Source organism: Heterodontus francisci, unplaced genomic scaffold (genome assembly GCF_036365525.1).
Source record: "Heterodontus francisci isolate sHetFra1 unplaced genomic scaffold, sHetFra1.hap1 HAP1_SCAFFOLD_405, whole genome shotgun sequence".
In the NCBI taxonomy this organism is placed as follows: domain Eukaryota; kingdom Metazoa; phylum Chordata; class Chondrichthyes; order Heterodontiformes; family Heterodontidae; genus Heterodontus; species Heterodontus francisci.
The window spans coordinates 583684-605841 of NW_027141857.1; the positions used below are offsets into that span (position 1 = coordinate 583684).

Consider the following 22158-nt stretch of genomic DNA (forward strand, 5'->3'; position numbering starts at 1 on the left):
CTTACAAAATTCCTACAGGGGAGGACAAGGTAGACGTGGATAGGAAGTTTCCTCTGGCTGGTAAGTCTAGACCAGGGGACACACATCAGGCAGGCCATTTAATACCGAGATGAGGAAGAATTTCTTCACTCAGAGGGTGGTGAATCTGTGGAATTCTCTACCACGAGGGCTATGAAAGCTCAATCATTGAGCATGTTCAAATGAGAAATCGATAGATATCTGGATATTAATGACATCAAGGGATATGGGGATAGTGAGAGAAAATGATGTAGAGGTAGATGATCAGCCATGATCTGTTTGAATGGCGAAGCAGGCTCAACAGGCCAAATGGCCTACTCCTGCTCCTATTTCCCATGTTCCTAAGTAACACATCACATCACCACACATTAGCCCAAGCCTGAATATTGTCCAGGTCTTGCTGCATATGGACATGGATGGCTTCAGAATCTGAGGAGTTGCGAATGATGAACATTGTACAATCATCAGCGAACATCCCCACTTCTGACCTTATGATTGAAGGAAGGTCATTGATGAAGCAGCTGAAGATGGTTGGGCCTTGGACACTACCCTGAGGAACTTCTGCAGTGATGTGCTGGAGGTCAGAAGATTGACCTCAAACAACCACAACTATCTTCCTTTGCGCTAGGTATGACTCCAAACAGTGGAGCGTTTTCCCCGATTCCCATTGACTCCAGTTTTGCTAGGGCTCCTTGATACTATACTCTGTCAAATGCTGCCTTGATGTCAAGGGCAGTCACTCTCACCTCATCTTGAATTCAGCTCTTTTGTCCATGTTTGAACTAAGGCTGTAACAAGGTCAGGAGCTCAGTGGCCCTGGGGGAACCCAGGAATCTGTAGCCAGTTTAGTGTCAGGGTAATCAGTTTAGTGAAATACAGACTGACATCTGAGTATAAACCAGGAGAATGACAATGATATCTCCTCCTTGTACACACACACTGAACCCAAACCACCTCCCCCACTGTCCAAGTAGGGCTTTATTCCACTAACCCCAGATCCGAGTTATTATCCAGAAGCCACTTCCTCCACATGGTTCTGTCACTATTCTTTTTCTTGCACCCAAGTGATGGGAAACAAAACAGCTTAAATTCTCTTAGCTGTAAAACTTGAAACCGGTCATCATTCTTTGCTACTCTGCAGCTCTGTTGGGTCAGCTGGTTATTGCTGGATATTGATTTTCTTTCAGTTTAGCCATTAATCTTTAAAAATAAATTACATTTTGCAACAGACTCAATGGATTCAGTAGTTTCATTGTTCATTTTAATTAAAAAACCAAATAGGCAGAGCCCAAGGGAGGGGAGAGAGTGCACATTCTGCCTGGGGGTCAGGGAAGAGGGTGGGTTGGGTGATTCCTCTCCTTGTTGAATAGGCTAGAATTAAACAAGAGGAATGGGACTAGGTGAAGTGCCAGAGTGAGGGGAAAGATGAGCAGGACTCATTGCTCTGGCAGCTGGCTACAGGGAGATGGATGGAATCTCACAATCGGATTGGCCAGTCAGAATCTTGGTGCCAATCTCAAATCTCTCAGCACCACAAACAGCGGCAAGACTTCTGCATTCTAGATCAATGGCAGCTGCATCTGAGTCTCTCTGACCCCCCCCCCCCTCCACTCTACCATATTAGCAGCACTCTCAGGCACTGTACTGTAACAGGCACAACTGTTTCACAGAATCGTGATATCAGCACAAAGCTACAGTCAAACTCATGAATATTCATCAGCTGAATAGAATACATCGTTCCTCAACTCCGTCTTCTAGCTGCAATCTGAAGCTACCTGCAGGATCTAGGTTTTATTCTCATTCAGGTTAAGAGTTGGGATTAGACGGAGCAACTACACAAATACATCATTACATCAAAAACATTGCTGTAAGCATTTCAATCCAGTGAATGGTCAGTCTTCCATCCTGCAGGTGAGTGGTCATGACCCCTCCCCTGTGCAGTCTACAGGACAAGGGAGTCTGCTCTGAAGTCAGGCAGGAGTAAACTCCTGGGATCCTGATCAGATCCTGGAATACAAACAATATATATTTTAAATAAATGTGTAAAGTCTGCAACAGAACGAGAGACAGCACCAGGAATCACCAGGATGGGATTAAATGTTCAGAGACTAAGGACTTTGGTCTGAGTGAGGTGCGGGTGTGTGTTGCAGGTGTCCAGTCTGCAGCAATGTGTATTGAGACACAAATTGCTCCACTTCCACTCCACTCAGTGTTTTCATGGCTCTCCAGTGGATCTGTCCTGTGTGCTCAGGTTTGCCCTGTGGATGACTCCATTCCTCCTCAATATATTCCAGCCACAGATCTGCAGGAAAAATGCAGGGAACCATTAAATCAATGAACTATGACACCTCACTCCCCCAGAATCATTAGCAACCACCCCCGGCTGCTCACTACCCAGCTGGAACCAATCACAGCAAGAATGAGCAAATACCCTCAGTGTATGGACTCTCAAATTCTCACTTTTCCTGTCACCCACAAACTACACCCTGTTCCCCACTCTCCATCATCGGAAACTTCTCAATTCACTTCACAGTACCCTTTCCTTTCAAAAAACTGTCAGTCCCCTTCTTATTTTCCAGTCAGCTATTCAGCTGCCTAAACTAGAATTAAAAGTACCTTGACTGAGTGTAGAGGGAGCTTTACTCTGCATCTAACCCAGGCTGTACCTGCCCTGGGAGTTTTTGACGGAGACAGTGTGGAGCAAGGGGGAGCCACAATACAATTTTTGTCTTACATAGGGGGCCGATGAGACAACTTCAGAAAGATAAAGACATGAAAAATTTATCTCATCATCGAAACAACAAATGTGCATTTTTGTGAAGAAGCTATAAATGAGATGATGAATTTATTGACTTACTTTCCCGTCACTATGTTGGACACTGATTGAGTCAGATACCTGGCATTTTTTTGCTTGCACAAGTAGTCGACATTTGCCCGCGCACTTCTTGGAGTGATGTGGAGTATTCCAGATGGATGACCATCTGTCAGGAGAGACCTTGATCATTCTCTCTGTCTCTCTCCCTGTGTCCCCCCGCACCCCCCCACTTTCCTTCTCCGCCCCTCCCCCCCCCACTCTCTGACAGTTGCAGGGAGGAGGAGCACTCAGCACAGCAGCTTTGTGGTTGATCAGTGTTTTTAAAGCATCACGCTGTCAGTTTCACAGCTGACATGTGCTGATGTCGGGGTTTTCCAGCAGGCTTTTAAAAAAGTCGGAACCTGTCGGAACCGAAGTTGGGAACCCGCTGTTTGCGATGTCAGCACCTGTCAGCTGTGAAACTGACAGCGTGATGCTTTAAATGCCGGTTTGGAAGACGACAATGGAAAACTCTCATCTCTGAAATACATCATCTGCGGCTGAAATGGAAACCTTTGACGGGCTGGATTATGGCCCACGGGCCTCATGTTGGACAACCCTGGCATAGAGGGAGCTCTAGGAACATAGGAGCAGGAGTAGTCCATTCAGCCCATCCAGCCTGCCCCACCATTCAATACGATCATGGCTGATCATCCACTTCAATGTCTTTTCCCACACTATCCTCATATCCCTTTATATCATTGGTATTTAGAAATCTATCAATCTCTGCTTTAAACATACTCAATGACTGAGCTTCCACAGCCCTCTGGGGTAGAGAATTCCAAAGATTCACAACCCTCTGAGTAAAGAAATTTCTCCTCATCTCTGTCCTAAGTGGCTTCCCCCTTATTTTGAAATTGTGTCCCCTGGTTCTAGACTCCCCAGCCACGGGAAGCATCTTACCTGCATCTACCCTGTCTATCCCTTTAAGTATTTTGTTGGTTTCAATGAGATCACCTCTCATTCTTCAAAACTCTAGAGAATACAGGCCCAGTTTCCCCAATCTCTCTTCATAGGACAGTCCTGCCATCCTGGGAACAAGTCTGGTGAATCATTGTTGCATTCCTTCTATGACAATATCCTTCCTAAGGCAAGGGGACCAAAACTGCACAATTGAAGCAAGACTTCACTACTGCTGTACTCAAATTTTCTTGCGATAAAGGCGAACATACCATTAGCCTTCTTAATTGCTTGCTGCACCTGCATATTAGCTTCCAAAAACTTATTGACGAAGACACCCAGGTCCCTTTGTACATCTATACTTTCTAATCTCCTACCATTTAAGAAATACTCTGCACATCTATTCCTCTTACCAAAGTAGTATCTCACATTTTTCTACATTACATTCCATCTGCTATGTTCTTGCCCATTTCTATATCTTACTCTGTATCTAACCCCGTGCTGTACCTGTCCTGGGAGTGTGTGATGGGGGACAGTGTAGAGGGAGCTTTACTCTGTATCTAACTCCGTGCTGTACCTGTCCTGGGAGTGTGTGATGGGGGACAGTGTAGAGGGAGCTTTACTCTGTATCTAACTCCGTGCTGTACCTGTCCTGGGAGTGTGTGATGGGGGACAGTGTGGAGGGAGCTTTACTCTGTATCTAACTCCGTGCTGTACCTGTCCTGGGAGTGTTTGATGGGGGACAGTGTGGAGGGAGCTTTACTCTGTATCTAACTCCGTGCTGTACCTGTCCTGGGAGTGTGTGATGGGGGACAGTGTAGAGGGAGCTTTACTCTGTATCTAACTCCGTGCTGTACCTGTCCTGGGAGTGTGTGATGGGGGACAGTGTAGAGGGAGCTTTACTCTGTATCTAACTCCGTGCTGTACCTGTCCTGGGAGTGTGTGATGGGGGACAGTGTAGAGGGAGCTTTACTCTGTATCTAACTCCGTGCTGTACCTGTCCTGGGAGTGGGTGATGGGGGACAGTGTAGAGGGAGCTTTACTCTGTATCTAACTCCATGCTGTACCTGTCCTGGGAGTGTGTGATGGGGACAGTGTAGAGGGAGCTTTACTCTGTATCTAACTCCGTGCTGTACCTGTCCTGGGAGTGTGTGATGGGGGACAGTGTAGAGGGAGCTTTACTCTGTATCTAACTCCGTGCTGTACCTGTCCTGGGAGTGTGTGATGGGGGACAGTGTAGAGGGAGCTTTACTCTGTATCTAACTCCGTGCTGTACCTGTCCTGGGAGTGGGTGATGGGGGACAGTGTAGAGGGAGCTTTACTCTGTATCTAACAACGTTCTGTAACTGTCCTGGGAGTGTGTGATGGGGATAGTGTAGAGGGAGCTTTACTCTGTATCTAACCCCCGTGCTGTACCTGTCCTGGGAGTGTGTGATGGGGACAGTGTAGAGGGAGCTTTACTCTGTATCTAACCCCCGTGCTGTACCTGTCCTGGGAGTGTTTGATGGGGGACAGTGTAGAGGGAGCTTTTCTCTGTATCTAACTCCGTGCTGTACCTGTCCTGGGAGTGTGTGATGGGGGACAGTGTAGAGGGAGCTTTACTCTGTATCTAACTCCGTGCTGTACCTGTCCTGGGAGTGTGTGATGGGGGACAGTGTAGAGGGAGCTTTACTCTGTATCTAACTCCGTGCTGTACCTGTCCTGGGAGTGGGTGATGGGGGACAGTGTAGAGGGAGCTTTACTCTGTATCTAACAACGTTCTGTAACTGTCCTGGGAGTGTGTGATGGGGATAGTGTAGAGGGAGCTTTACTCTGTATCTAACCCCCGTTTTTTTTTTAATAACTTTATTAAAACCAGATTAATAAACAAAAAAAACTCAAATTAAAATGACATTCTCGGCGTCGACGATGCACTCCAGTCCCTGCGGTGCCCACCGGTCGCGGAAGGCCTCAAGCGTACCGGCGGACACCGCATGCTCCTTTTCCAGGGACACCCGGGCGCGAACGTAACCGCGGAAGAGGGGCAGGCAATCGGGGAGGACGGACCCCCCGACGGCCCGCAACCTGGACCTGTGAATTGCCACCTTGGCCAGGCCCAGGTCGTGCTGTACCTGTCCTGGGAGTGTTTGATGGGACAGTGTAGAGGGAGATTTACTCTGTATCTAACCCCGTACTGTACCTGTCCTGGGAGTGTTTGATGGGGACAGTGTAGAGGGAGCTTTACTCTGTATCTAACCCTGTGCTGTACCTGTCCTGGGTGTGTTTGATGGGGACAGTGTAGAGGGAGCTTTACTCTGTATCTAACCCTGTACTGTACCTGTCCTGGGAGTGTTTGATGGAACAGTGTAGAGGGAGCTTTACTCTGTATCTAACTGCGTGCTGTACCTGTCCTGGGAGTGTTTGATGGGACAGTGTAGAGGGAGCTTTACTCTGTATCTAACTGCGTGCTGTACCTGTCCTGGGAGTGTTTGATGGGGACAGTGTAGAGGGAGCTTTACTCTATCTAACTGCGTGCTGTACCTGTCCTGGGAGTGTTTGATGGGGACAGTGTAGAGGGAGCTTTACTCTGTATCTAACTGCGTGCTGTACCTGTCCTGGGAGTGTTTGATGGGGACAGTGTAGAGGGAGCTTTACTCTGTATCTAACTCCGTGCTGTACCTGTCCTGGGAGTGTGTGATGGGGACAGTGTAGAGGGAGCTTTACTCTGTATCTAACCCCGTGCTGTACCTGTCCTGGGAGTGTTTGATGGGGACAGTGTAGAGGGAGCTTTACTCTGTATCTAACCCCGTGCTGTACCTGTCCTGGGAGTGTTTGATGGGGACAGTGTAGAGGGAGCTTTACTCTGTATCTAACCCCGTGCTGTACCTGTCCTGGGAGTGTTTGATGGGGACAGTGTAGAGGGAGCTTTACTCTGTATCTAACCCCGTGCTGTACCTGTCCTGGGAGTGTTTGATGGGGACAGTGTAGAGGGAGCTTTACTCTGTATCTAACCCCGTGCTGTACCTGTCCTGGGAGTGTTTGATGGGACAGTGTAGAGGGAGCTTTACTCTGTATCTAACCCCGTGCTGTACCTGTCCTGGGAGTGTTTGATGGGGACAGTGTAGAGGGAGCTTTACTCTGTATCTAACTGCGTGCTGTACCTGTCCTGGGAGTGTTTGATGGGGGACAGTGTAGAGGGAGCATTACTCTGTATCTAACTGCGTGCTGTACCTGTCCTGGGAGTGTTTGATGGGGACAGTGAAGAGGGAGCTTTACTCTGTATCTAACCCCATGCTGTACCTGTCCTGGGAGTGTTTGATGGGGACAGTGTAGAGGGAGGTTTGCTCTGTATCTAACTGCGTGCTGTACCTGTCCTGGGAGTGTTTGATGGGGACAGTGTAGAGGGAGCTTTACTCTGTATCTAACCCCCGTGCTGTACCTGTCCTGGGAGTGTTTGATGGGGGACAGTGTAGAGGGAGCTTTACTCTGTATCTAACTGCTGTACCTGTCCTGGGAGTGTTTGATGGGGACAGTGCAGTACAATAAAGCAATAAACATTATACCATTTTCTACTGTAACCTCCCCATTTCCACTCTTGGGTTAATAACCTGACAATGAGATAGTTGCGAGTTTAGAGGTTGAGGTACCAGCAGCAACCGATAGTGACTGTCCTATCAACGCCATCAACAGAGCAGAACTTACCAAGCAATAGTTTGGGGAAACGATGCTCAAAGGCTGATCCTTTCTCAGTTTTTAATAATGTCGCAATATTAGTTTCTGATAAATAGGTTAAGAGGTTCTTACCGGCACTTGTAGACCCAAACTCTTGGAGAGCTTGCTCGTAATATTCCCTCAGATGCTGCATTTTACTGCATTCCTTGTGGGGAAAAGACACATCCAGCATTTCAAACCAAGACTGAATATTACCAATAACCAGTAAGAAATCAGAATATCACTCACCGAAGCGGGCAAATACCCGACTAATCCTGGATTCTACAGTCACCACTCTGTCCACACACACTGCATCCCATTAACCCACTTACAATCAACTCCTTGTGCTGTACTGTACAGAGACAGTGCTATCAGGATAAAGGGGACTTTACTCCTTATTCTATATACATGGTAAAACCTATGAAAAGAATAGCAGTGCAGAGTCTCAGGATCACTGGGCAGTGCCCACACAGGATCACTGGCCACTGCCTATGAACAAGTTGGCAAACATTAAGCGGTTTATAAAAGGGTTTCGTCCAGCGCCCAATAACTCACCAGCTCCTTTTCGATTGCAATCATTTTCTTGAAGAACTCCAAAGACAAGGGTCTGTTTTGACGGAGACTGAAAGAAACCAGATATCAAAAATATGAAAACTCTTTCCGAACCTTTGCACTTAGTAGCTTGAGAGATACAGCTCCTCCAGTACTGAAATGGCAACTTATAGCATGGGTCCATTCAGCCCACTGCTCCTGTCTCAGTGTCTCGTCTTATACAGGAACTTTCCACTCGAATTCCACTGTAGCGCCCTCCACTCCCCTATCCTTTCACCTTTTCAACCCCCAATTCACTTGCCCTTTAAATGATATTAGTCTTTCCCTCAGTCATCCCCACTGTGGTAAACCATTTCCAGTTCGAACATCCCCACTGTGGAAACATTTCTTCTACATTTCTGCATTCAGTTCTGGACACTGTGTCAGGAAAGGGTGCAGCACAGATTGACCAGAATGATCAGGGCGAAAAGGGTTAAATTATGAGGACAGGTTACACAAACTGGGCTTGTATTCCCTCGAGCTTAGAAGGGGGCAGAACCTTAAAATTAGAACCAGGCTGTTCAGGGATGATGAGAATCACTTCCTCACACAGAAGGGAGTGGAAATCTGGAAGTCTCTCTCTGGATTTTGAAGGTCAATTGGGGCTTTCCAAACAGAGATGAATCCATTTTTGTTAGGAAAGGGTATCAAGGGTTACTTAACCTAAACGATCATATCACAACCCTCACCATGCACCCTCCACCTCACCAAGTCATTTGTCAGAACTCCCAATCACTGGTCAGAGGGACATACTGGAGCAGGCTCAATGGGTCACATGGTCTACTCCTACTTCTATTTCTTGCGTTCGCTGTCATGTGACTTCAAATTAAACTACATCTTTGATAGAATAATGTGCGCTGTGGATAAAGGGGAGCCCTTTGACGTACTGTACTTTTTCCAGAAGGCATTTAACAAGGTGCCACATAAAAGGTTATTGCACAAATTAGGAGCTCATGGTGTATGGTAGGGTTGTCCCAACCTTTTCGGGCTGAGGGCCGCATTGCAATTTTTGCTCAGCCCAGGGGACCGGTGAGCAAATTTCGAAAGATAAAGGCAATAAAAATTTATCTTACTAATAAAAACAACAAATGCACGTTTTTATGAAGAAGCTTTAGATGAGAAGATTCATTTATTGACTTACTTTCTCGTCACTATATTGAAACCTGATTTAGTGACATACCTGGCATTGTTTTTGCTTGCATAAGTAGTCAATCTCTGCCCACACACTTGATGTAGCAGTGCAGAGTATTCTGGATAGAGGTCCATTTTTCAGGAGAAACCTTGATCTCTCTCTCTCTCCCACCCACCCCCCCACCGTCTGTGTGCGTCTCGAGACCTTTAAAACAGCGTTCGACTCTCTGCAACTCTGAGAGTCAGCAGCTGTCACCTGTGAAACTGACAGCACAATAGTTTAAAAGCTGGTGTCATGCAGGCCCCCATCTGCCAATGATGAGGTATTATGAATTTCATCACATGGACATTAAATTTCAAATTGTTGCTGGGAAGAAGAGAAGGCCTGTTACAAGGGGTTGCCAGGCCCCTTGCTGGAAAGACATTTTTGCATATTAACAGTGTTTGTAGACAAAGGACCATTCCCTGATGCACAATACACAGAGCCAAGACATGGTCAGACCAGTTAGTCACATGACTAACTGGCTGTTGCAGAGTTTGAACTGAGTTTCAAATTCGAGACAGTGTTTGAACTGGCAGAAAGCTGGTTGCTCCTGGACTGAAGCAGACCTCCTCTCCTGTCTGTCTGCTCTCATCTCTTTCTCACGGAACTCCAAAAACCACTGAAGACACATGAACCGCAAGAGAAAAGTCTCCTACAGTGAACAAGGTTTAAGAAGAATATTGGGCCCCAACAAAAAGCAAGACCTACAAGCAAGGACTCTACAGTGAGCCCGAAGACCCGTAACAAAAACTCTTCAGATATTGCCTCAAACTTTTCCACTTTATTTCTTCTGCTCTTTTCTGTCCCTATCTGCATGTGCATATCACGTATGCATACTAGGGTGGGCTCGTCATGTATCCATAGGCATTAACCATATTACAGTTTAAGTTTAATAAAATTTCACTTCTTTAAACCTAAGAAAGCCTGCTTGTGCTGGTTTCTTTGCCTTATAATTGGAAAGCAGTGAACAAGGATTCACCAAGGAGGAGCTAAAAACACTGTTTAAAATTAAACCCGGTTACAGTAAGACCAGGTGAAGGCTGAAAGGAAACCCTGGACAGCTTTCTCACCTGGTCGTAACACCGAGAACAGCCAGACCCGGGAGCAGTTTACATCCACGGGCCAGATCCTGACCCGCAGGCCGTATGTTGGACAACCTTGGTGTAGTGGGTAACATATTAGCATGGTCAGAAGATTGGCTGGCTGGCAGAAAACAGAGAGTATGCATAAATGGGTCCTTTTCTGATTGGCAGGATGTGACGAGTGAAGTCCCACAGGGGTCTGTACTGGGGCCTCAACTTTTTACAATTTATATCAATGACTTAGATGAGGGGAGTGATGGCATGGTAATTAAATTTGCAGATGACACAAAGATAGGTAGGAAAGTATGTTGTGAAGAGGACATTAGGAGGTTGCAGACCGATACAGATAGGTCGAATGAGTGGGCAAAAATCTGGCAAATGGAGTATAATGTGGGAAATGTGAAGTTGTTCACTTTGGCAGGAAGAATAAAAAAGCAGAGTATTACTTAAACGGAGAACGACTCAGGTAAAAGTAGTAGGTAGATGGGTTACCGTCAGGGGAAGGAGAGGGAACCAGCAGGCATTGCAGGGATCCCCTATGACCGTTTCCCTCAACAACAGGTATACCGTTTTGGATACTGTTGTGGGGGACGACTTACCAGGGGTAAGCAATGGGGTACAGGTATCTGGCACAGTGTCTGTCCCTGTTGCTCAGAAGGGAAGAGGAGCAGAACATTAGTCATTGGGGACTCCATAGTTAGGGGAACAGACAGGAGGTTCTGTGGGAACGAGAGAGACTCACGGTTGGTATGTTGCCTCCCAGGTGCCAGGGTTCGTGATGTCTCGGATCGTGTTTTTGGGATCCTTAAGGGGGAGGGGGAGCAGCCCCAAGTCGTGGTCCACATAGGCACCAACAACATAGGTAGGAAGAGAGATGGGGATTTAAGACAGAAATTCAGGGAGCTAGGGTGGAAGCTTAGAGCGAGAACAAACAGAGTTGTTATCTCTGGGTTGTTGCCCGTGCCACGTGATAACGAAGCGAGGAATAGGGAGAGAGAGCAGTTGAACACGTGGCTGCAGGGATGGTGCAGGAGGGAGGGTTTTGGTTTCCTGGATAATTGGGGCTCTTTCTGGGGTAGGTGGGACCTCTACAAACAGGATGGTCTTCACCTGAACCAGAGGGGTACCAATATCCTGGGGGGGAGATTTGCTAGTGCTCTTCGGGGGGGTTTAAACTAATTCAGCAGGGGAATGGGAACCTAAATTGTAGTGCCAGTGTACAGGATGTTGAGAGTAGTGAGGTCAGGGATATGGTTACAAGGACGCAAGAGGGCACTGGCAAGCAAGAACCTGGTTTAAAGTGTGTCTACTTCAATGCCAGGAGCATCCGGAATAAGGTGGGTGAGCTTGCAGCATGGGTTGGTACCTGGGATCACGATGTAGTGGCCATTTCGGAGACATGGGTAGAGCAGGGGCAGGAATGGATGTTGCAGATTCCGGGATTTAGATGTTTCAGTAAGAACAGAGAAGATGGTAAAAGACAGGGGGGGTGTGGCATTGTTAATCAAGGAGAGTATTACAGCGACAGAAAGGACGTTTGAGGACTCGTCTACTGAGGTAGTATGGGCCGAGGTTAGAAACAGGAGAGGTGAGGTTACCTTGTTGGGAGTCTTTTATAGACCTCTGAATAGTTCCAGAGATGTAGAGGAAAGGATAGCGAAGATGATTCTCGACAGGGGCGAGAGTAACAGGGTAGTTGTTATGGGGGACTTTAACTTTCCAAATATCGACTGGAAATACTATAGTTCGAGTACTTTAGATGGGTCAGTTTTTGTCCAGTGTGTGCAGGAGGGTTTTCTGACACAGTATGTAGACAGGTCAACCAGGGGCGATGCCACATTGGATTTGGTACTGGGAAATGAACCCGGCCAGGTGTTAGATTTAGATGTAGGTGAGCACTTTGGTGATAGTGATCACAATTCGGTTAGGTTTACCTTAGCGATGGGCAGGGACAGGTATATACCGCAGGGCAAGAATTATAGCTGGGGGAAAGGAAATTATGATGCGATTAGGCAAGATTTAGGATGCGTAGGATGGGGAAGGAAACTGCAGGGGATGGGAACAATCGAAATGTGGAGCTTATTCAAGGAGCAGCTACTGTGTGTCCTTGATAAGTATGTACCTGTGAGGCAGGGAGGAAGTTGTCGAGCGAGGGAGCTGTGGTTTACTAAAGAAGTTGAAGCGCTTGTCAAGAGGAAGAAGGCGGCTTATGTTAGGATGAGACGTGAAGGCTCAGTTAGGGCGCTTGAGAGCTACAAGCTAGCCAGGAAGGATCTAAAGGGAGAGCTAAGAAGAGCAAGGAGAGGACACGAGAAGTCATTGGTGGATAGGATCAGGGAAAGCCCTAAGGCTTTCTATAGGTATATCAGGAATAAAAGAATGACTAGAGTTAGATTAGGGCCAATCAAGGATAGTAGTGGGAAGTTGTGTGTGGAATCAGAGGAGATAGGGGAAGTGTTAAATGAATATTTTGCGTCAGTATTTACAGTAGAGAAAGAAAATGTTGTTGAGAATACTGAGATTCTGGCTACTAGGCTAGATGGGATTGAGGTTCACAAGGAGGAGGTGTTAGCAATTTTGGAAAGTGTGAAAATAGATAAGTCCCCTGGGCCAGATGGGATTTATCCTAGGATTCTCTGGGAAGCTAGGGAGGAGATTGCAGAGCCTTTGTCCTTGATCTTTATGTCGTCATTGTCGACAGGAATAGTGCCGGAAGACTGGAGGATAGCAAATGTTGTCCCCTTGTTCAAGAAGGGGAGTAGAGACAGCCCTGGTAATTATAGACCTGTGAGCCTTACTTCGGTTGTGGGTAAAATGTTGGAAAAGGTTATAAGAGACAAGATTTATAATCATCTTGAAAAGAATAAGTTCATTAGAGATAGTCAGCACGGTTTTGTGACGGGTAGGTCGTGCCTCACAAACCTTATTGAGTTTTTCGAGAAGGTGACCAAACAGGTGGATGAGGGTAAAGCAGTGGATGTGGTGTATATGGATTTCAGTAAGGCGTTTGATAAGGTTCCCCACGGTAGGCTATTGCAGAAAATACGGAAGTATGGGGTTGAAGGTGATTTAGAGCTTTGGATCAGAAATTGGCTAGCTGAAAGAAGACAGAGGGTGGTGGTTGATGGCAAATGTTCATCCTGGAGTTTAGTTACTAGTGGTGTACCGCAAGGATCTGTTTTGGGGCCACTGCTGTTTGTCATTTTTATAAATGACCTGGAAGAGGGTGTAGAAGGGTGGGTTAGTAAATTTGCAGATGACACTAAGGTCGGTGGAGTTGTGGATAGTGCCGAAGGATGTTGTAGGGTACAGAGGGACATAGATAGGCTGCAGAGCTGGGCTGAGAGATGGCAAATGGAGTTTAATGCGGAAAAGTGTGAGGTGATTCACTTTGGAAGGAGTAACAGGAATGCAGAGTACTGGGCTAATGGGAAGATTCTTGGTAGTGTAGATGAACAGAGAGATCTTGGTGTCCAGGTACATAAATCCCTGAAAGTTGCTACCCAGGTTAATAGGGCTGTTAAGAATGCATATGGTGTGTTAGCTTTTATTAGTAGGGGGATCGAGTTTCAGAGCCACGAGGTCATGCTGCAGCTGTACAAAACTCTGGTGAGACCGCACCTGGAGTATTGCGTGCAGTTCTGGTCACCGCATTATAGGAAGGATGTGGAAGCTATGGAAAGGGTGCAGAGGAGATTTACTAGGATGTTGCCTGGTATGGAGGGAAGGTCTTACGAGGAAAGGCTGAGGGATTTGAGGTTGTTTTCGTTGGAGAGAAGGAGGAGAGGTGACTTAATAGAGACATATAAGATAATCAGAGGGTTAGATAGGGTGGATAGTGAGAGTCTTTTTCCTCGGATGGTGATGGCAAACACGAGGGGACATAGCTTTAAGTTGAGGGGTGATAGATATAGGACAGATGTGAGAGGTAGTTTCTTTACTGAGAGTAGTAGGGGCGTGGAACGCCCTGCCTGCAGCAGTAGTAGATTCGCCAACTTTAAGGGCATTTAAGTGGTCATTGGATAGACATATGGATGAAAATGGAATAGTGTAGGTCAGATGGTTTCACAGGTCGGCGCAACATCGAGGGCCGAAGGGCCTGTACTGCGCTGTAATGTTCTAATTCTAATTGACTGCAGAATTCCGAGGTGCAGTGCAGGAGTCACAACAAGTTAGTATACAGGTACAGCAAGTAATAAAGAAGGCTAATGGAATGCTATCCTTTATTACGAGAGGAATTGAAAATAAAAGTAAGGATGTTATGCTTCAGTTATACAGGGCATTGGTGAGACCACACCTTGAATACCGTGTGCAGTTTTGGTCTCCTTATTTAAGGAAGGATGTGAATGCGTTGGAGGTGATTCAGAGGAGGTTTACTGGATTGATATCTAGAATGAGCAGGTTGTTTTATGAGGAAAGGTTGGAGAAACCGGGCTTGTTTTCAGCTGAGTTTAGAAGAGTGAGGGGAGACTTGACTGAAGTCTATAAGATCCTGAACGGTCTTGACAAGGTGGATGTGGAAAGGATGTTTCCTCTTGTGGGTGAGTCCAGAACTAGGAGGCACGGTTTTAAAATTAGGCGTCGCTCTTTTAGGACAGGGATGAGGAGAAATTTTTTTCTCTGTGAGTTGTGCGACTTTAGAACTCTCTGCCTCAGAAGGTGGTGGAGGCGGGGTCATTGAATATTTTTAAGGTGGAGGTAGACCGATTCCCTTGCCTAACAAGAATCTAAGATTATCGGGGGAGATAGGAGTGTGAAATTCGAGACACAAACAGATCAGCCATGCTCTTACTGAATGGCTGAGCAGGCTAGAGGGGCCGAACGGCCTACTTCTGCTCCTAATTCGTATGTTCGTATGTACTTATAGTTTAAACATTTAGTTGCAGAATTAGCAGCGAAGAGAGAACAACGCTTTGATCACTTGAGTTATTACATATATTAACTGCATGCTGCGAGTACCCAGCTGTTACCTAGTGAACACTTTTCTTGCTTTCCTGTAGCCCCCTGCTTTAAGGGCCCACTCCAGGTATTTCTCCTTCACAGTTACAGAGATGCCTGGGATCGCTGTATGCAGCGCGCGCTGTGGGTAAAAACAGAAAGTCACTCAGTGTCACTTCTTTAAACAGTTCAGTGTGGAGAGGTTCAAACACTCAGGAACCTACCTGATACAGGGCTTCTGTCTCATTAACGCTGTTTGTACGTTCGCTCCATGCCAGGTAGAGGTGCCACAGTGGTAAACTGTCCTGTAACAGAGAGGGGAGACAGAGATCAAAGGGAGCGTGAAGATGGCAAAGGTTAAAACCAATTGCTAGGTACTTCCAGTAAAGCAGCAAATCAGAGGCAAGAACAGGAAAATATGAAAAAAAATAGGTACAAGAACAATCACAGGGGAAGGAGGAAATTAGAATCAGGACAACTGGGACTTTATTTAGAAAAAGGACAAGACAGAGACAAACAATCGTAAGAAAATGGAATTAAGATGAAGCAATTAACTAAGTGAGCCGCAGACAACACGGATTGAGGAGAATATTCGCCCGAACCAATTGCACCTTCTTTCAGGAAGGGACATCCCAGGTTGACAATGGAAAGCCTTTCAGTTGCACCAAGTTTCCAGATGGCATTTGATATAAGCTCATCATGAAAAGCTGTTTGTTAAACTCAAAACTGGGATTACATAGGGAAGATTTTAAAAATTGGCTAAATGATAGAAAACACGATTGCTGATGAGAGGAGTCGCATTGGGGCGAAGCTCTGAATGAAGTGCCCCAGGGATTGATGCTGGGGAATGTACTGAGTGGACTGTCCCAGGGATCGATGCTGGGGAATGTACTGAGTGGACTGTCCCAGGGATCGATGCTGGGGAATGTACTGAGTGGACTGTCCCAGGGATCGATGCTGGGGAATGTACTGAGTGGACTGTCCCAGGGATTGATGCTGGGGAATGTACTGAGTGGACTGTCCCAGGGATCGATGCTGGGGAATGTACTGAGTGGACTGTCCCAGGGATCGATGCTGGGGAATGTACTGAGTGGACTGTCCCAGGGATTGATGCTGGGGAATGTACTGAGTGGACTGTCCCAGGGATCGATGCTGGGGAATGTACTGAGTGGACTGTCCCAGGGATTGATGCTGGGGAATGTACTGAGTGGACTGTCCCAGGGATCGATGCTGGGGAATGTACTGAGTGGACTGTCCCAGGGATCGATGCTGGGGAATGTACTGAGTGGACTGTCCCAGGGATTGATGCTGGGGAATGTACTGAGTGGACTGTCCCAGGGATCGATGCTGGGGAATGTACTGAGTGGACTGTCCCAGGGATTGATGCTGGGGAATGTACTGAGTGGACTGTCCCAGGGATCGATGCTGGGGAATGTACTGAGTGGACTGTCCCAGGGATTGATGCTGGGGAATGTACTGAGTGGACTGTCCCAGGGATTGATGCTGGGGAATGTACTGAGTGGACTGTCCCAGGGATCGATGCTGGGGAATGTACTGAGTGGACTGTCCCAGGGATTGATGCTGGGGAATGTACTGAGTGGACTGTCCCAGGGATTGATGCTGGGGAATGTACTGAGTGGACTGTCCCAGGGATTGATGCTGGGGAATGTACTTGTCCAGAGTAAACGGAGGCATAAACACTGGAATTGTTTCAGAAAGAGTCGAAAGCATCAATGGCAGTTTGGGTTGATCTGGATTGGCTGTATGACCTTCCTCATCAGTAACTATCACATCATTTTACACTGAAAGCACACACATGGCACTGGAACTCTTTAGTGAAAGGTTAGCACAAGTATCAGAATGTAGTGTGTTGGAGAAAGCATTGTTGAGCCCCAGTGGACCCCCAGCTTCAGTTAGGGGTTTGAGGTTGTGAGCAGCTGCCCAGAGCACTGAGACAGGCTTACATTCTAACTAATGGTCTTGCTCTCTGGTTCAGGCTGGGTACAGATCCCAAATGCATCAAGTGTTGGCCACATATCAGCCTGGACACAGAGTTTTGGGGAGACTGACTCCAATCTCACGTGTGAACTCCCCAGAAGGTTCCCCAATGCCTTTAGCTGAGGGCTGTGCAATGACTGCAGATTTGGAATACTAACTGGACTCCTATGATCTGTGACTCAATGTCACATTAAGGCAGAATCTTTACTCCCGAGTTCCTGGAGGCGCTCATGGTACTCGGCTTAAATCAGTTTTTAGAGGAGCCTATGTCTGTAGCACATTCTCTCTCCTGCACCAATGTATCCCTGTCCAGGAGTGGAAGGCAATGGCAGCTCACTGGCTCAATTTAAAATGCTGCTACGAGCTGGTCAGTATGAGGTGTTTCTCCCATTCTACACTGCACTGTGGTTCCCCCTCTCATACAGCCACTGTCACTCTGTGACTCTGCCCACTCTCTGGCACATGGTTATACCACACGGTGTGCTCACAGGCGGGTAACTCACTGTGGGTGTGACCTGCCGGAAAGCTTCCTGGAAGAGCCGCCCGATGTCAGCACTCTGCAGCTCCATCAGTAGCTCCAGGCTGCACTGCCACATCTCCACCGAATGACCAAAGCCGGTACTCGCAGACTCGACTACTCGGGCAGCTTTCTCGGTATCACCAAGGTCCACTAACAATCGAAGCTGCAAAAAGAGAAACAATTAAACCATCGTTCCAATAAGCCACAACTTCCAGGCACAGAGCTAACAGAAAGGAGCAGTCTTGGCACTCTTCACAGTGAACGACAGGTTGGTGATAATGGTCTGGAACTCACTGCCTGAAAGGGTAGTTGAGGCAGAAACCCTCAACTCATTTAAAAAGAGGCTGGAGATGCACCTCAAGTGCTGTAATGTGCAGGGCTACAGACCAAATGCTGGAAGGTGGGATTAGAATGGGTGGGTCGTTTTTCGGCTGGTGCAGACACCATGGGCCAAGTGGCCAACAGCAACCAAAGGAAAGGTCAGTAAAAATAAAGCACAGAAGCAGGCCATTCAGCCCAACTGCTCTAAACTGGTACAAAAACAAGAAATGCTGGATTCACTCAGCAGGTCTGGCAGCATCTGTGGAAAGAGAAGCAGAGTTAACGTTTCGGGTCAGTGACCCTTCTTCGGAACTGACAAATATTAGAAAAGTCACAGATTATAAACAAGTGAGGTGGGGGTTGGGCAAGAGATAACAAAGGAGAAGGTGCAGATTGGACCAGGCCACATAGCTGACCAAAAGGTCACGGAGCAAAGGCAAACAATATGTTAATGGTGTTTTGAAAGACAAAGCATTAGTACAGATTAGGTGTGAATATACTGAATATAGAACATCAGCAAGTGCAAACCTGAAGAAAAACAACCTGAAAAAAACAGTGGGTAAGCAAACTGAACAAACTAAGATGAAATGAAATAAATGCAAAAAATGTAAAAAGGAATTACAAAACACCATTAACATATTGTTTGCCTTTTCTCCGTGACCTTTTGGTCAGCTATGTGGCCTGGTCCAATCTACGCCTTCTCCTTTGTTATCTCTTGCCCAACCCCCACCTCACTTGTTTATAATCTGTGACTTTTCTAATATTTGTCAGTTCCAAAGAAGGGTCACTGACCCGAAACGTTAACTCTGCTTCTCTTTCCACAGATGCTGCCAGACCTGCTGAGTGAATCCAGCATTTCTTGTTTTTGTTTCAGATTTCCAGCATCCGCAGTATTTTGCTTTTGCTCTAAACTGGTGTTACTATTCCACACAAACCTCTCAGAATCTTGCAGCACAGAAGGTGGCCATTTGGCCTATTGTTCCTGTACTGGCTCCTTGAAAGAGCTGTCCAATTAGTGCCATTCCCCCCACACTTTCCCCTTAACCCTGTAAATTAGTTCCCTTAACTATATTTTTCATTGCAGCAGCTTTTTCGGGAGCAGAGAGTGAGCAGCTGGGAAGGTCAGTTTGAAAGTAAATTTAATTTCCTTTTGTTTTTCGGCGGAGGCCAGGGGGCTGCTGGGTAAGTAAAACACTATATATTTGGGCGGTTTAAAATAACTTTCCTTTCATTGCAGCAGCTTTTTCGGGAGCAGAGAATGAGCGAGTGAGCAGCTGGGAAGGTCAGTTTGAAAGTAAATTTAATTTCCTTTTGTTTTTCGGCGGAGGCCAGGGGGCTGCTGGGTAAGTAAAACACTATATATTTGGGCGGTTTAAAATAACTTTCCTTTCATTGCAGCAGCTTTTTCGGGAGCAGAGAGTGAGCAGCTGGGAAGGTCAGTTTGAAAGTAAATTTAATTTCCTTTTGTTTTTCGGCGGAGGCCAGGGGGCTGCTGGGTAAGTAAAACACTATATATTTGGGCGGTTTCTGAACCCGAGACACCACACTTGTCGTGTCTCCCACCCGCCCTCCTCCTCTAACCAAAAAAAAAAGGACTCGGTGGGGTGTTTATAAGGTAAGGCTTTTTCGATTTCTCTGGTTTTATTGTGATTGGTAAAAACTTTTCGTTCCTTTTTCATTTAACTAAGTTAAGCTTAAGATTAAAAATGGCAGGAGATCTCAGACCCGTGTCATGCTCCTCTTGCTCAATGTGGGAGCTCAGGGACACGGCTGATGTCCCTGACTCCTTCACGTGCAGGAAGTGTGTCCAACTGCAGCTCTTGTTAGACCGCATGACGGCTCTCGAGCTGCGGATGGACTCGCTTTGGAGCATGCGCGATGCTGAGGAGGTCGTGGATAGCACGTTTAGTGAATTGGTCACACCGCAGATTAGGATTGCTGAGGGAGAAAGGGAATGGGTGACCAAAAGGCAGAGAAAGAGCAGGAAGGCAGCGCAGGAGTCCCCTGCGGTCATCTCCCTCCAAAACAAGTATACCGTTTTGGATACTGTTGGGGGAGATGGCTCACCAGGGGAAGGCAGCAGTAGCCAGGTCCATGGCACCGTGGCTGGCTCTGCTATTCAGAAGGGCGGGAAAAAGAGTGGAAGGGCTATAGTCGTAGGGGATTCGATTGTAAGGGGAGTAGATAGGCGGTTCTGTGGTCGTAAACGAGGCTCCCGAATGGTATGTTGCCTCCCAGGTGCACGGGTCAGGGATGCCTCAGATCGGCTGCAGAACATTCTAAAGGGGGAGGGTGAACAGCCAGTTGTCATTGCGCACATAGGCACCAATGATGTAGGTAAAAAACGGGATGAGATCCTACAAGCAGAGTTTAGGGAGTTAGGAGCCAAGTTAAAAAGTAGGACCTCAGAGGTAGTAATCTCAGGATTACTACCAGTGCCACGTGATAGTCAGAGTAAAAATGAAAGAATAGTCAGGATGAATGCGTGGCTTGAGAGATGGTGCAGGAAGGAGGGGTTCAGATTTTTGGGACATTGGGACCGGTTCTGGGGGAGGTGGGACTATTACAAATTGGACAGTCTACACCTGGGCCGGACTGGAACCAATGTCCTTGGAGGTGCTTTTGCTAACGCTGTTGGGGAGGGTTTAAACTAATGTGGCAGGGGGATGGGAACCAATTGAGGTCAGTTGACAGTAAGGAGGTAGTAACAAAAGCCTGTAAGGAACTAGATAATGAAGTCAGTGTGACTAAGGGGAAGAGTAGGCAGGGAGCAGATGATGAATATAAAGGGACTGGTGGTCTGAGGTGCATTTGTTTTAATGCAAGAAGTGTAGTAGGTAAGGCAGATGAACTTAGGGCTTGGATTAGTACCTGGGAGTATGATGTTATTGCTATTACTGAGACTTGGTTGAGGGAAGGGCATGATTGGCAACTAAATATCCCAGGATATCGATGCTTCAGGCGGGATAGAGAGGGAGGTAAAAGGGGTGGAGGAGTTGCATTACTGGTCAAAGAGGATATCACAGCTGTGCTGAAGGAGGGCACTATGGAGGACTCGAGCAGTGAGGCAATATGGACAGAACTCAGAAATAGGAAGGGTGCGGTAACAATGTTGGGGCTGTACTACAGGCCTCCCAACAGCGAGCGTGAGATAGAGGTACAAATATGTAAACAGATTATGGAAAGATGTAGGAGCAACAGGGTGGTGGTGATAGGAGATTTTAATTTTCCCAACATTGACTGGGATTCGCTTAGTGTTAGAGGTCCAGATGGAGCAGAATTTGTAAGGAGCATCCAGGAGGGTTTTCTAGAGCAGTATGTAAATAGTCCAACTCGGGAAGGGGCCATACTGGACCTGGTGTTGGGGAATGAGCCCGGCCAGGTTGTTGAAGTTTCAGTAGGGGACTACTTTGGGAATAGTGATCACAATTCCGTAAGCTTTAAAATACTCATGGACAAAGACGAGAGTGGTCCTAAAGGAAGAGTGCTAAATTGGGGGAAGGCCAACTATACCAAAATTCGGCAGGAGCTGGGAAATGTAGATTGGGAGCAGCTGTTTGAAGGTAAATCCACATGTGATATGTGGGAGGCTTTTAAAGAGAGGTTGATTAGCGTGCATGAGAGACATGTTCCTGTGAAAATGAGGGATAGAAATGGCAAGATTAGGGAACCATGGATGACAGGTGAAATTGTGAGACTAGCTAAGAGGAAAAAGGAAGCATACATAAGGTGTAGGCGGCTGATGAAAGACGAAGCTTTGAAAGAATATCGGGAATGTAGGACCAATCTGAAACGAGGAATTAAGAGGGCTAAAAGGGGTCATGAAATATCTTTAGCAAACAGGGTTAAGGAAAATCCCAAAGCCTTTTATTCATATATAAGGAGCAAGAGGGTAACTAGAGAAAGGATTGGCCCACTAAAGGACAAAGGAGGAATGTTATGCTTGGACTCAGAGAAAATGGGTGTTTCTAAACGAGTACTTTGCATCGGTATTCACCGAGGAGAGGGACATGACGGATGTTGAGGTTAGGGACAGATGTTTGATTACTCTAGGTCAAGTCGGCATAAGGAG

General features: G+C 46.8%; 1 protein-coding gene across 1 annotated transcript in view; it reads right to left on the minus strand.

Moving 5' to 3' along the window:
- Nucleotides 1-1257: 1257 nt before the first annotated feature.
- Nucleotides 1258-22158, minus strand: part of utp6 (UTP6 small subunit processome component) — a 30841-nt gene continuing 9940 nt past the window's right edge. The window contains exons 13-18 of the mRNA XM_068027951.1: nt 17749-17928; nt 15472-15552; nt 15280-15389; nt 8018-8084; nt 7556-7628; nt 1258-2320 (exon numbers count right to left, since the gene is read on the minus strand). Of these exons, the coding sequence (XP_067884052.1) occupies nt 2127-2320; nt 7556-7628; nt 8018-8084; nt 15280-15389; nt 15472-15552; nt 17749-17928 (705 nt within the window). The 3' untranslated portion in view covers nt 1258-2126. The remainder of the gene's footprint in view (nt 2321-7555; nt 7629-8017; nt 8085-15279; nt 15390-15471; nt 15553-17748; nt 17929-22158) is intronic.